Source organism: Thamnophis sirtalis, unplaced genomic scaffold (genome assembly GCF_051295495.1).
Source record: "Thamnophis sirtalis isolate CommonGarterSnake01/CBP01778 unplaced genomic scaffold, rThaSir2_p1.2 scaffold_13, whole genome shotgun sequence".
Taxonomy (NCBI): Eukaryota; Metazoa; Chordata; class Lepidosauria; order Squamata; family Natricidae; genus Thamnophis; species Thamnophis sirtalis.
This window is the reverse complement of record NW_028261393.1, coordinates 47599434-47613980: the sequence shown is the minus strand read 5'-3', so window position 1 is coordinate 47613980 and position 14547 is coordinate 47599434. Positions and strand designations below refer to the sequence as shown.

The 14547-nt window shown below is 45.7% G+C and overlaps 2 protein-coding genes across 2 annotated transcripts in view; both read right to left on the bottom strand.

Annotated features, from left to right (window-relative positions):
• The window catches only part of SYTL4 (synaptotagmin like 4), a 36913-nt gene extending 33172 nt beyond the window's left edge, over positions 1-3741 (bottom strand). The window contains exon 1 of the mRNA XM_087727887.1: positions 3639-3741. The gene's annotated coding sequence lies outside the window, so the exon portion shown is untranslated. The remainder of the gene's footprint in view (positions 1-3638) is intronic.
• Positions 3742-6020: 2279 nt separating this feature from the next.
• On the bottom strand, positions 6021-14547 carry TYW2 (tRNA wybutosine-synthesizing protein 2). The gene is made up of 7 exons (XM_014069865.2): positions 14432-14547; positions 13035-13203; positions 11888-12086; positions 11144-11294; positions 9626-9735; positions 8359-8516; positions 6021-7209 (listed from the first exon to the last, which is right to left on the bottom strand). Exons 1-7 carry the CDS (start codon positions 14503-14505, stop codon positions 6742-6744), a joined length of 1329 nt encoding a protein of 442 aa, XP_013925340.2. The 5' UTR covers positions 14506-14547; the 3' UTR covers positions 6021-6741.

Below are 14547 nucleotides of genomic sequence, written 5' to 3'. Positions count from 1 at the left end.
TATTCCAACACTCAGGCTGGGGGGTCAAATTTTATACCCCTCAGATAGGGTCCGTAATCTAGGAGTCCTCCTGGATCCACAGCTGACTTTTGACCATCAGTTGTCGGCTGTGACCAGGGGGGCATTTGCCCAGGTTCGCCTGGTCCGTCAGTTACGGCCCTACCTGAACCGGGAGGCTCTCACAACAGTCACTTGAGACCTTGTGATCTCTAGGCTGGAATACTGCAATGGGCTCTACATGGGGTTGCCCTTGAAGTGCATCCGGCGACTGCAGTTAGTCCAGAATGCAGCCGCGCGAGTGATAGTGGGCACACCGCGGTTCGCCCACATTACACCCATCCTCCGCGAGCTGCACTGGCTACCTGTCGATCTCCGGGTGCGCTTCAGGGTATTGATGACCACCTTTAAAGCACTCCATGGTAGTGGATCTGGGTACTTGAGAGACCGCCTTCTGCCGATTACCTCCCTTCGACCGATTAGATCGCACAGATTGGGCCTCCTCTGGATCCCATCTGCCAGTCAATGTCGACTGGCGACTACACGGAGGAGAGCCTTTTCTGTTGCAGCTCCGACCCTGTGGAACGATCTCCCCGTTGAGATTCGTACCCTCACCACCATCCAGACCTTCCGCACGGCCCTTAAGACCTGGCTCTCCCAGCAGGCCTGGGGATAAGTTCTTAAATTACCCGCCCGAGTGTTGACTGTTGAATGCAAGTTGTGTTTTATTATTTATTTTGTTTACTCACTGTTTGTCTTTTATTATTGCACCCCCTTCCCTGTGATTGTAAGCCGCCCTGAGTCCCCTCAGGGAGAAAGGCGGCCTATAAATCTTAATAAATGTCTAAAAATGTCTAAAAAAGAGACACAAAAATATATCCAACAGTTCCAGAAGCTCTTTCTGAACTTGGCTTCCACTTCCTCTCCATCTCCAGCCAAGAGTGAGTGCAGTGTTTATCTTTGACATACACACACTTCCCAGTCCAGCTATCAGACAGGCTTTCTCAGGAAAGGAGGAAGAGCAGCAAGAAAATGCTGTGTTCTGGCTTCCGGAAAGACAAACAGTGCTGAAGAGTCCAGGAAAAAGCCTCCACCTCTCACACAAAAGCAACAAAACACACTCTCTCAGCTCCAAGGAACAAATCAGTACTGAATGCTGGAACTACTGATTGGCCCTTGACTTATGACCAGAAATTAAATCATGTTTATTACAGTCAAAGACAAAGAGACCAGTGCAAATAAAAACTCTCAAGGGACATCCAGTTTAAAATTCTAGAATAAAAGTCGTAAATAACGGATAACATCTACATTCAAACCACAATTTGGCACTTAATCTGTCAGCTACACGTGGCCTAACTTTACTATAATATCAATCCTTAAACTGTTGTCATTAAATACTAAAACGCAAAAGAGTAATAATGCAAAAGGGTTTGCTACGTTAGTTGTGTAAAATAGCTAGGATGGATTAATGTTTAATCACGGCCAGGATACCTATCGAGGTATGGGTAATAATTATTGAGAGGATATAGTGTTTTTTTTTTAAATATCTCTATAGAAAGAGCATCGAAGGAGACTTACGACAATTGAACCCAAAATTTCTTTTGGTCATGAGTTTCCTTTTTCAGTGCCGTTGTAACTTTGAAGGGCCACTAAGCAAACTGTTGTAAGTCAAGGATGACCGGTAGCTAGGTTTATTACTTTACTAGTTTGGGATACCGAAATGAGCACCAAAAGCATAAACAGGGCACCTCCGCTGAAAATTCCGTGACTCCCAATATGATCAAACAAGGACGGTGTTAATCAAACAAATTTGCTAACATAAGTAAGTAAATAAGTAAGTAAGTAAGTAAGAAAAGGCTCCACACCAAATAACTTTCTCAACGGAATAACCATCCAAAAAAAGTTGTGGTTTATTTGACTTTGGTTAAGTAAACAAACCAGAATTGGCTTCACCCATCCTAATAAACATTATCCTCAAGCCACTCTTTGAATACAACTGCTAGGAGACACCACCACACTGGATTAACCTGCATACAAGCCAACTAATACATAGTTAACTAAGTTGTTCTGGCGCTCAAGCTTACTGGGTTTAAGGTGCTGCTGTCCTAGAAACCAGGAGATTGTGAGTTCTAGTCCTGCCTTAGCACGAAAACCAACTGGGTAACTTTGGGGCTGTCCCTCTCTCCCAGCCCAGCCCACCTCACAGGGGGGTTGTTGTCGGGAAAATAGGAGGGGGGGAGCCTTGTGCGTATTCACAACCTTGAGTTGTTTATAAAAAAATAATAAAGGTGGGATGAAAATTAATAAATTAGTCTCACTTGCAGAATGTTAAACTGCAGCTCCTGAGCACGCACGAAGTGGCCTCAATTCTGAAAGGGCATAAATACCTGCTTGAGGTCATCCGATACAATTTCTTTGCCACCCCCTTCCCAAGCCCACATTTCCAAAAGTACAGTTGACCTGACATTGTTTTTTCAAGACATGCTCCATGCGCCACATAAATCATTCTCTCCAAATAAATTGCTCTAAGCCCTTACACATTCCAGTTGGCATGGCAAATGTAGCCATTATGCTTCACTAATCATAATTTGTGGCTCAAGGGATCTCAGTGACCAAAGCAGGGTCAGAGAGAAGGCTGAAATTTAATTTCCACCTGCTGCATAATATACAGGTGTATCGTTCATGGTACAATTTGAGATTGTACTGTATGGAGTTATAGTCACGTTTCCAACACTAACCCTTGTCTAAATTCTAAAGCTTTGTCTAAGTTCTCAACTCATCTCTATATTTTAAACCCGCTTAAATTCTAAACCCATTTCTAAATCCTAAACCCTTGTCTAAATTTTAAACTCATCTCTATATTTTAAACCCGTCTCTAAATTTTAAACCCATTTCTAAATTCTGAACCCATCTCTAAATTCTGAACCCATCTCTAAATTCTGAACCCATCTCTAAATTCTAAACCCTTGCCTAAATTCCTGTCCAGACACCAGGATATACTCAAGAATATGGGGAGGGGAGAGAGAGAGAGAGAGGCAGGCAGAGAGAGAGAGAGAAGGAGGGAGGGAGGGAGGGAGGGAGGGGAAGAGAGAGACAGAGAGAAGGATTTTTAAATGTATGTATGTATGTATGTATGTATGTATGTATGTATGTATGTATGTATGTATGTATGTATGTATATAAAAATGCTGAAACCTATTTCCTGAAATGACTTTCATGGCAGAAATACTCAAGTTCTTGGGACATTGGTAAAGAACCCCCTGCAAGAACCTGTACCTCTGAGCTTACACAGAGTGCACCCCCCTCCACCCACCTACCCAACCTGCTTAGCTTCACTTGGGTCAGCCCGGCCAAAATTCACCCAACAAAACCCTCTCGGCTTTGCTGCAAAGTCAGATTTGGAGAGCGTTCCACGTTGGAAAGGAAGGCTCCCCATCCCACCGGGTCGCTGCGGGGGCTCCGTTTCCAAAGACCCTCCTGCCCAGGCTCTCCGGATCACGCCAGATCCGGGACTGAAAAGGCAGCAGCGAAGGGCTGGTGCGAGGAGGAGGAAGCAGGAGAAAGTGGCAGAGGCGCCTGCTTGGGAAACGTCCGGAGCTCCAAGTCCGAGCGCGCCAGGCGTTGGGGAGATTGGGGGGTACCTGCAACCAGCCGCGCCCGGGGGATTCGCCGGCTCCCCGCGAGGATCTCTCCGCGCGACTCCGAGACAAGCAGGAGCTGCGGCGCCGAAAACACGCCTTGACCCGAGGCGGAGTCCCCGGCTTAAAGGCGCCGCGCTCCGCTCGGGAAAGGCGCTGGCGGCCTCGATCGCGTCACGGTCTCCGTTACGCGGGGCATCCTTTGGGTGCCTCCGTTGTTGTTGTTCTTTCCTCTTGCTCTCCTCTTTCTTCTCCATCTCTTTCCCCCCTCTCCTTCGTCCCTCTCCTCTCTTCTTTTCCTCTTGTCCTTTCTTCTTCTCCATCTGCTCATCCTCTCTTCTCTTTTTCCTCTTCTTCCCCCTCCATCTTTTTCTTTTTTTGTCCTTCCCTTCTTCTCCATCCTCTTTTTCCTCTTCTTCCTTCTCCTCCTTTTCCTCTTGTCCTTATCTCTTCTCCATCTGCTCCTCTTCCTCCTCCTTTCCTCTTCTTTTAATAATACACCGTAAAAGTAAAAGGTTCCCCTCGCACATACGTGCTTATCGTTCCCAACTCTAGGGGGCAGAGCTCATCTCTGTTTCAAAGCCAAAGAGTCAGCGCTTTCCCTGTGGTCATGAATGACTAAACGCCAAAGGCGCACAGAACACTCTTCCCTTCCCACCAAAGATGGTTCCTATTTTTCTACTTGCATTTTTACCTACTTTCGAACTAGGTTGGCAGAGCTGGGACAAGTAACGGGGAGTTCACTCCGTTAGGTGGCACTGGGGATTCGAACTACTAAACTGCCAACCTTTTTGATCGACAAGCTCAGCGTCTTAGCATAATACTGCCTTTTTGCATATCAGTGACTGAAGACTTTTAATCTAACCACGCTCTAATTCAAACCTGGTATGAAAAGGTGATAAAGGTGGTAACCTACAGAACAAACAAAAGGCTAGTTAATATGACTCACCTATTTTCCCTGGGCTTTAGCTCTGATTAAAACAAAATGTTATAACCACAACCCTTTAAACTAAACATAGACATCGCCCTAACTAGGTGATGACAGCTTCTATTGTTATCTTGCAGGAAGATGAAAATTAGATTAAGGGTGCTGTAAAAGTTCAGTTTTACCATGCAATTGTCTTCCTCATTCACAAAATGACAGAAGGAATTAGAATCAAACAATATTACTTATTGCACGAACTAGTCCTCCTTTTGTTCACTGAAAAACCACACTTGGCTGGCTTGTCATTTATTCATCAAATGTATATGCCGCTTATCTCATGGTGCGAGGCCAATTAAACCACCATGGACTTGCTTTTAATCTAGCTGTTTTGTGAATCCAGCCATGGGAGTAGCAATAGCAGTAGCAGTTAGACTTATATACCGCTTCCTAGGGCTTTCAGCCCTCTCTAAGCGGTTTACAGAGTCAGCATATCGCCCCCACAATCTGGGTCCTCATTTCACCCACCTCGGAAGGATGGAAGGCTGAGTCAACCCTGAGCCGGTGAGATTTGAACCGCTGAACTGCAGATAGCAGTCAGCTGAAGTGGCCTGCAGTACTGCACTCTACCCACTGCGCCACCTCGGCTCCAGCTGGGAGTCAAGACCCAATGGTTTGCATCTTAATTTAAAAGCATCATTCTGGCTTAGTCACCCAATATGGCAATACCAAATGTTTTTCCTGCAAATGGCTGGATTTAGCTTGCATGGTTTGTAATCGCTCCCATGTTCTTTTGCAGACACCGTAGGAAAGAATCATGTTAATCTATGGTAAGTAAAGGTAAAGGTTCCCCTCGCACTTATGTGCTAGCCGTTCCCGACTCTAGGGAACGTTTCCATTTCCATTTCAAAGCCAAAGAGCCAGCGCTGTCCGAAGACGTCTCCGTGGTCATGTGGCCGGCATGACTAAATGTGGCCGGCATGACTAAACACCGAAGGTGCACGGAACGCTGTTACCTTCCCACCAAAGGTGGTTCCTATGTTTCTACTTGCATTTTTTACGTGCTTTCGAACGGCTAGTATGGCAGAAGCTGGGACAAGTAATGGGAGCTCACTCCGTTACGCGGCACTAGGGATTCGAAACTTGCCTACCTTTCGATCAACAAGCTGAGCATCTTAGCCACTGAGCTAGCAAAAAGTTATTTGATATGATGCAGACTCTATACTATAGCAAACAGTATAGCTCAGGAAGAAGGCTGGAAGGATTGGCTTAGTTTGTAGAATCCAGCAGGCATCAACTAGCTGCCCAAATCACTTCTATGGCCTACTTATGTTCAGTGCCTGCCAGGGTTCAACAATTCATTGAAGTTCTGATTGCATTCACTAAATCCTAAAAATTATGTGACCTTTCCAGCCACCAATATTCTGACCCAGCCTTCACAGAAGAAAGAAACAGACTCCCCGCAAAGAAAAACGCCTCTTTATTTACACATTGGGAATTAACTGCATTTACCAACCAAAAATCCAGCCAAGAAGTTGACTGAAACAATAGTCCTTATCAGCTCCTTATGATAAATGTAAGGCTGTGAGCTCCCAGGCTGGAAATTAAGTCAGAGAAACAGACAAACCTCCGTTCTGGCAAGGCAGTCTTTGTCGCGGGAAACACACAAGGAGCAAACTTTCCAGAAATATGAACTCTTGTCTCCCACAACCACCCCTCCCCTTTCCTTCTATTTATTCCCCAGCCAGGGAGGGGACAGCCAGCATCCATGTTTATTTTGCTTCCCGAGCCAGCTCATTGTCCTCCGTTGTTCACCTCTCCTAACTGCTCTGCACATCTGGAACAGGCCCCAGCTGTTCCTCCTCCTAACTCATCTCTGACTCCAAAGGCAGCTGCCTCTCTGGCTGGGAAATGTCGGACGGCCCTGACTCTATCTCTGTGTCTGATGCTGAGCATCCATTAGAGCCTTCCCCAGACTCCAGAACTGGCCCAGGTTCTTCCTCAACCTCCTCATCATCCGAGTCTGCTGCCAGCTCCAGCTCCACTGGCAGCTGGAGGGCCACAATAATCAACTTCAGGTTCCCAAAAAGTGGGGAGCAGCTCGTGAAGAAGATCCAGAATGCGGTACTCATGCCCTACTTCTTCCAAGATCCCCTGAAACGGAGGGGAGACATTCTCCCTATGCTACTCAAGTGGCCGGCAATCTAGATCCAAGACTAGATGGTCTACATGAGGGGCGTACGATTTCACATGTTCAAGATGCAAGATTTGGGTTTTCCAAGGTTTCCTATCCAGGTCCTGAAGCAAATTCTGGATCCGTGTCGCCGTGACCGCTGCCCAGCCCTGCCATTCTTGTTTGGCTGAAGCCGTGAATGATTGTCCAACCTTCTGGAGAACATCATGGTCCTTCAGAGCTACTCGGTCTTCTTGGCCATGGGATATTGCTTGGGTGGGACCCTGCTTAGGTGACTGATTCTCCTCTGGTTGCTGGGACACCTTGAGTGCCTTTCCGGGGAAAGCCTCCACGTTTTGGTGTATGTGAAGGACCCCTCCGACATCCTTTCTCAAGACCTGGCAAGCAACTGGCCATCCTTCCTCCGACGTCGGGATCAATCCCAGATTTACTCTGTCAGCCACATCCCGTAGTTCCACCTCCAGCCAAGGAGAGAGAGAGAGAGAAAGAGAAGAGGAAACATTTTCTCAAATCAAAGCACATGAGCTGCAGTGGCGCAGCGGTTAGAGTGCAGTACTGCAGGCTACTTCTGCTGACTGCCAGCTGACTGCAGTTTGGCAGATCGAATCTCACCAGGCTCAAGGTTGACTCAGCCTTCCATCCTTCCGAAGTGGGTAAAAAGAAGACCCATATAGTTGGGGGCAATATGCTGACTCTGTAAACCGCTTACAGAGGGCTGTGAAGCAATGTAGAGTGGTATATAAGTCTAAGTGCTATTGATTTGCCTTCCTAGCTCAGTTTATACTCAGAACCGTAGCAGCTCTTTAAAGTTTCAGGCAGAGAAAGTTTCAGGATGTGATGATCTGAGGCAAAGCACAGAGGCAACATAGTCAGCTGATAGTTCAAACTGCCCCTTTATTGCTCTAGTTTTCCCCCAAACGCTTATGGCAAGTCCCAAAGCAAAGTGATCCCTCTCTCTGTCTCTCTCTCTCTCACACACACACACACACGCACACACCTCCAGCCGCCTCTGGCACAAAGGCTGCAAAGCAAGAAATCCAGCGGGGCAAGGGAATAAGTCAATGAGTCCAGGAAGCAAAGCAACAAGGCAATGGTTTCAGGAAGAAAGAAATAAAGCAAGAAGTCCAGGAAACTCCAAACATCAGCAATGGCACACAAAACTCCATGAATTCAGCATTTGTCCCTGACAAATGCCCCTCCCCATAGCGTCTCCTTAAATCTCATTCCCCCAGGTGTGCCTTGTGAAGAGGGGCGGGGTGCTCGGTCTCTCAAGTTGTTGGGTCAGCCTGCACTGTTCCTGTCTTCTCTCTACTCTCCGTGATCGGGGATCAGGAGGAGGTGGTCCTTGCTCATTGCCTGAGCTTTGTCGCTCGTCATGTGCACTGCTTGCCCTCTCTTGGATCATCCTGCTTCCGTCCCCCCCGTGCCTACAAGTCGTCCCAATCCAGAAAGGCCCTGGCGTGACTCGGCCTCTCTACATTCCTCCAAAGCCAACAAAACCGCCCCCTCGATCTCCGTCAGCTCCAGTTCTGGCTTGTTTTCCTCCGCAGACTCAGGCTCCAACAGGAGCAGGACACAGGGTCAATTTTGAGGCCTTTTCTACTCACCTTCCTATTATCCCCCTGGTGAACATGGCATCGAGCCTGGACGCTGTTCAGTTGCAGGTTCTTCTGTAGAGCTTCCACAGCATGGGGGTTCCACTCACAAGCATGGACAAAAGCAGCACCGGCGTGAATTAAGTATGGCAGAGTGAAATAGCCAATCCCTGAAGAGAAGACAGACAAAATGAGCTCAGTGTCCCTGCCGTTACATTATCCTTGATTGACACCTAAGCTTTGTTTAAGCAGTGTAGGAAGAAATACCGTATTTTTGGGTGTATAAGATGACTTTTTAGCCTATAAAAATCATTCCAAAAATCAGGGGTCATCTTATATATGCCGGGTATACGGCGAGCCGAAACTTACTGGTTCCAAGCTGGTCTGAATGCCGTTAAATACCGCTGCCGCTGCCATACTGCGCTGCATTTTCCATACCGGCAGCGCTGAGCCAGCAGTTTCCACATAATGTATACCGCTATGAGCCGGCCTGCTCGGACTGTCTTGGAGTCAGGAAGGCAGGCTGATGATGTCACACCCTCTGCCAATCCAAGCAGGCCTTGTATTCATTAATAGAAAATACATTGCTCGCTGGGCACTGTATACTGGAATGGCGATACCTGACATGACAGTATTACTGCACCACACCGCCTGAAAGGCCAACAGTATAGTATACAAATGGCTAACAGTCAAGGCCCCATCATGGCTCCACCAGCAAGAAGAAAGAAAGAGGGGTAGTCTTATACGGCGAGTATAGCCCAAACCCTATATTTTAACAGGAAAAGTAGGGGGTCGTCTTATACACCCAGTCACCTTATATGCCGGAAAATACAGTATCTATCTGGTTCAGTTCCAAACCAGGAGAAAGACACTGGAAACATGGAGGCTGACTGGAAAGAAAGTTTAATGATGAACAGAACCATTAAGCACATGGTTAGTATCAATAACAACAACAACAACAACAACACGTTTAACCAGGTTAACATATCTTACTTATATCACTGGTTCTTCCATATATTTCCCCTGTTTCTAGCTCCTGTTTTTGTCAGCTAATCATTGTAAAATAAGTCCCAGATCAAAAAAATATTCAGTCTCTTTCTTTTCCTTAATTGTAAGTGTTAGCTTATCCATTTCTGCACATTCTAATATTTTTTTAATCACATTTTCATCTGTTGGGATCTCTTCACTTTTCTATTGTTGTGCAAATACTATTCTAGCTGCAGGCAATACGAGTAAAATCAAATATGAATTTTATGTGTATTATCAAAGCAGTATTTACCAGCATAAAGATCCACCACTACTTCTCCTGTGCATAACATGGAGGCTATCCGTAACTTTTCGGTAATGTTTCCGGGAGACAGCATGCACTGGGTCACATCAAAGCTGTATCTGTGGAGAAAAACACAGATGCGGGGGACTAGATATCCATCCTAAATTTCCCAAGAGGTGTACTTCTAGCCCAGGGGTGGGCTTCAAAAATTCTAGCAAGGGTTCTCTGCCCGGTTGCTGAGTGGGCGTGGCCTAGTCGACCTCCTGAACCACAGTAGTATGTGTGTGTGTGAGTGTGTTTGTGCTACCTAGGCTCCGGAGGCTTTCTTCGAGCCTCCGGGAGGATGAAAACCGCCTCCCCAGGCTCCAGGGTACCTCTGTAGGCCGGAAACAGGCCCATTTCCGGGCTTCCCAAACTTCCGGTAGGCCCATTTTTCGCCCTCTCTGAGCCTCTTCATGTGCCCTGCACTTATCTGCATCCAGAACGGGCTGCATGGGAACTCCTGGGAGGGGAGGGGCCAACCAGGAATGGGATTTGGAGGTTCTCCAAACCGCACAGAATCTTAGCTAGAGGTTCTCCTGAATCCCTGCGAACCCCCAGTAGCCCACACCTGTAAATCTAATCTCACACTAAGCTTTGCTAGGCTGTAAGTCTCATGACCCTGAGGGAAACAAATTGACAGCCTAGATTAACCGAGCAGATGTTCATCTTGGCTTGTTTTGGAAACGTATCAACTTACCAGAGATCTTTCTGTCCTGCCCAGCAACAGATTTCCCAAAGGGACTAACAAAAAAATCAGATAACTTCATATCCAGAAATATGCATAAAGTGTGGGAAATGAAAACTATGGTACATGCATAGGAAAAACAATATGACCCTTTTAACAGGCTTTATCTGCTTTAAGATCTCTACTGCAGGAAATCTAGCTAGTTTCCACAGATGAAAAACTCAATCATGGAGATTTTTCCATCTTACTTTTAAGCCGTATCTGCTTTCCTGCAATTTAAGACTATTATTCTGTGTCCCGCACTAGCAAACACCACCGACTTCCTCGGTTAAACTTGAATGTCTAGGACCTTTCGTGTGATTGCATTAAAGGTGAAGGTTCCCCTCGTACATGTATGTGCTAGTCGTTTCTGACTCTAGGGGGCAGCACTCATCTCTGTTTCAAAGCCAAAGAGCCAGCGGTTCAAAGATGTCTCCGTGGTCATGTGGCCGGCATGACTGAACACTGAAGGCGCACGGAACGCTGTTACCTTCCCACCAAAGGTGGCTCCTATTTTTCTAGTTGCATTTTTACATGCTTTCGAACTGCTAGGTTGGCAGAAGCTGGGACAAGTAACGGGAACTCACTCGGTTATGCGGAGCTAGGGATTCGAACCTTTCTGATCAACAAGCTCAGCGTCTTAGCCACTGAGCCACCTTTTATTATTAATTATGATTATTATTGCATTATTCATTATATTGCATTATACATAAGTGTAAAGGAGGAAAAGACGGGTCAAGGATAAACTTTTCCCCCCTTACCTGATTCCATTGTCCACCTGTTCAACCCAACCATCCTCGCCCAGCAACAGGGTCACAGCAGGAGAACGAAAGAAATCTGGTTGCACTCGGCCCCGTTTGGCTAAACGCCGGGCCCCCAAAGCACCAGCAACCACCTGCCAAAGTCCTTGGCCTGGAACAGAGAGCAAAGGCCATTATTTCTCACTACAGGGTTGTTCAATGACACCAAAACAAACCAGGACATGTTTTAAGAATCAACATATGGTATTTTATTGCAGCAGTAAGTAAACCATATCACCAGGTGAATAAAGAGTAATCTAATCTTCAGCTGGTTGTTCTTATACTTCATTGTGGTCTCAAATTCAAGTACTGTTTGTTTGTTTGTGTGTGTGTCTGTTTGTGTCTGTGTGTTCCAGCATAACTCTGGAATGCCTCGAGCAATTTCAACCAAATTTGGTACACAGATGACTTACTCTCTGGAGACAAATACTGTGGAGGTAAGACACTTTTAACACCCTTCGGGGGAGACTCTGTTAAGATACAGAGTGTTGGCCCTTAAAATGGCTTCTACTGTGCAGCGTAGTGGAAGTGGCCATGGTAACAGCTTCACAGTACTCCACAAGGGGTCTCCCTCTGGTAAGAGGAAAAATCCAACTCTGGTTTTACTGAACAGGGATCCCCCACTGTAAAATTATATTTGCAGTTTATTTGTTTGTTTGATTGACTGATTTCTATAGCCGCCCAACTTAATCAATGACTCTTTACCCAATTCTCTCCACTGCTTTGCTCTAAAGCAATCCTCGCTTAGAAGAACGAGGTCCCCATGCCTCTGCCAGGACCGTGGCAGATCTTTCTCCAGCTCTTCTGACCATGGGACACCATGGGTTGACATGAGGTGTTGCAGCTCACTGTGCAGTTTCTGAATGGGTGAACGTATCATAACTGCTTTCGAAGGAATAGGATTCTAAGAAAGAAAAAGAAAGTTAGTTTCCTCAGTGATACACAGAGCTTTCTTCAATTTGAAATCATTTCTAAACAACTTGGCTGTATGGGGTCCTAGGTACTCTCTGATCTTATTTATCTTAGCTATACATCTGCGCTATATATAGAATGGAATGGAATGACAGAGTTGGAAGGGACCTTATAGGTCAGCTAGTCCAACCCCCTGCTCAGGCAGGAGACCCTATACCATTTCTGACAGATGGCAGCCCAGTCTCTTCTTGAAAGCTCCCAGCAATGAAGCTCCCACAACTTTTGATGGCAAGCTATGCCACTGGTTGATTGTTTTCACTGTCAGAAATGTTCTCCTTATTTCTAGATTGAATCTCTCCTTGATCAGTTTCCATCCATGATTCCTTGTCTGGCCTTCAAGTGTTTTGGAAAACAAGTTGACCCCCTCCTCTCTGTGGCAGCCACTCAAATATTGGAACAGTGCTGTCATGTCATCCCTGGTCTTTCTCTTCACTAGACTAGCCATGCCCAGTTCCTGCAACTGTTCCTCATGTGTTTTAGCCTATTGGATGCTTATGATGAAAGGTTCAAAAGGCAGAATACTTTGAATGTGTCAATCAAAACCCCGGTGATTCCCAAAGCATTACCTTACACAAAACCAGCCCTTCTGGGATATCAGAACAGTTAAAACAGTGACAGCACTAGTTCCAATCCAAACCCCCACTTGCATCGAAGAAGCTCAACCAGTGTCTGAATTTTGATCACATGGCCATGGGGATGCTGCAACAGTCATAAGTATGAAAAACGGACATAAATTGCTTTTTTAAAGTGCTGTTGTACCTTTGAACAGTCATTAAATGAACTGTTTTAATTCAAGAACTACTTGTATTTATTTCCAGCTCCAGAGATAAATCTAGAGTTAGGCAAAAAAACGTGACTTCTTCACAAGAGCTTGACTTACATGTATCCATGTCAGAGCGCAGGCCTTTCCATGTGGTATGCTCTCCTTCAGCTGTTGTAGATGCTGCGCTGTGAAGCTTTGACCAAGTATAGGCAACACTGTGGTCCCATCAGGAAGTTTTTGCACTCGATAATGGGAGTTCAAAATCCCTTCTTTCTTCAAGAGTTTTCTGTAATATCAACCAGTTTGTGAGGCTCCCCACAGAAAGTTATTGCTATTGCTAGAGAAGGTCCAAAACAGAATGCAAGAAAGATTGGTGGTTGGTGATTGTTGTTTTTTATCTCTGGATGAGACCACATTAAGTCAACAATGAAGAGAAAATGGATCTGGGCTTTACCAACATGCACCAAGTGGCCAGCCTGAGAAATCATCAAGACTTAACAAGGAAACTGTTCATGGCATAGCCACAAAAGCAGGAAAGCTGGGATGGATGGATGGGTGGATGGGTGGGTGAGTGGGTGGATATATAAACATAAATATAGGAGAGAGATACATAAAAGAAAGAGAGAGATGATGATAGAGGATACATGGATGGATGGATGAGAGAAGATAGAGAGACAGAGAGATGATGGGGAGAGAGAAAGAGAGATGATAGGGAGAGATAAAGAGGGAGATGATAGAAGATAGAAAGGATAGGGTAGGAATAGAATAGAATAGAATTCTTTATTGGCCAAGTGTAATTGGACACACAAGGAATTTGTCTTTGGTGCAGATGCTCTCAATGTACATAAAAAGACAAGATACATTCATCAAGAATCATAAGGTACAACACTTAATGATAGCCATCGGGTACAAATAAGCAATCAGGTAACAATCAATATCAATATAAATCGTAAGGATACAAGCAACAAAGTTATAATACTGCAGTCATAAGTGGGAGGAAATGGATGATAGGAACGATGAGAAGATTAATAGTAATAGTAATGCGGCCTTAGTGAATAGTTTGACAGTGTTGAGGGAATTATTTGTTTAGCAGAGTGATGGTATTTGGGGAAAAACTGTTCTTGTGTCTAGTTGTTCTGGTGTTTAATGCTCTATAATGTCGTTTTGAGAGTGGAAGTTGAAACAATTTATGTCCAGGATGTGAGGGGTCTGTAAATATTTTCACAGCCCTCTTTTTGACTCGTGCAGTATACAGGTCCTCAATGGAAGGCAGGTTGGCAGCCATTGTTTTTTTTCCTGCAGTTCTAATTATCCTCTGAAGTAGAGGCAGACAGACAGACAGACAAGAGAGAGAGAGAGATGTTAGAGAGATAATAGGGGGAAAGGGAGAGATGACAGAAGCTAGAGAGAGGGAGATGGGGCAGAAATGAACCTTTTTTAAGGAAAGAAGAGCTTCCCGCGTATAAACCCCTTCCATCCCAACGCTCCCCTTCCTAGAAATCTGCCCTCCACACCTGAAAAGCTGAGTAAACTGAGCCTCTGTAACGAGAGCGGCGGTGCCTCCAGAGGACGAAGCACCGGCCTCCATCTTCCTCAATCGGCACGGAAGAGCCACGGAATCAGCGCGGAA

Excerpts from the sequence above, each read along its gene's own strand:
- TYW2 (XM_014069865.2), bottom strand. The coding sequence starts at position 14,505 with ATGGAGGCCGGTGCTTCGTCCTCTGGAGGCACCGCCGCTCTCGTTACA. Across the intron at positions 13,204-14,431 it reads CAGTTTACTCAGCTTTTCAG|AAAACTCTTGAAGAAAGAAG; the intron begins GTGTGGAGGGCA and ends TTGATATTACAG. Across the intron at positions 7,210-8,358 it reads ACCAGGGGGATAATAGGAAG|GTGGAACTACGGGATGTGGC; the intron begins GTGAGTAGAAAA and ends CCTTGGCTGGAG.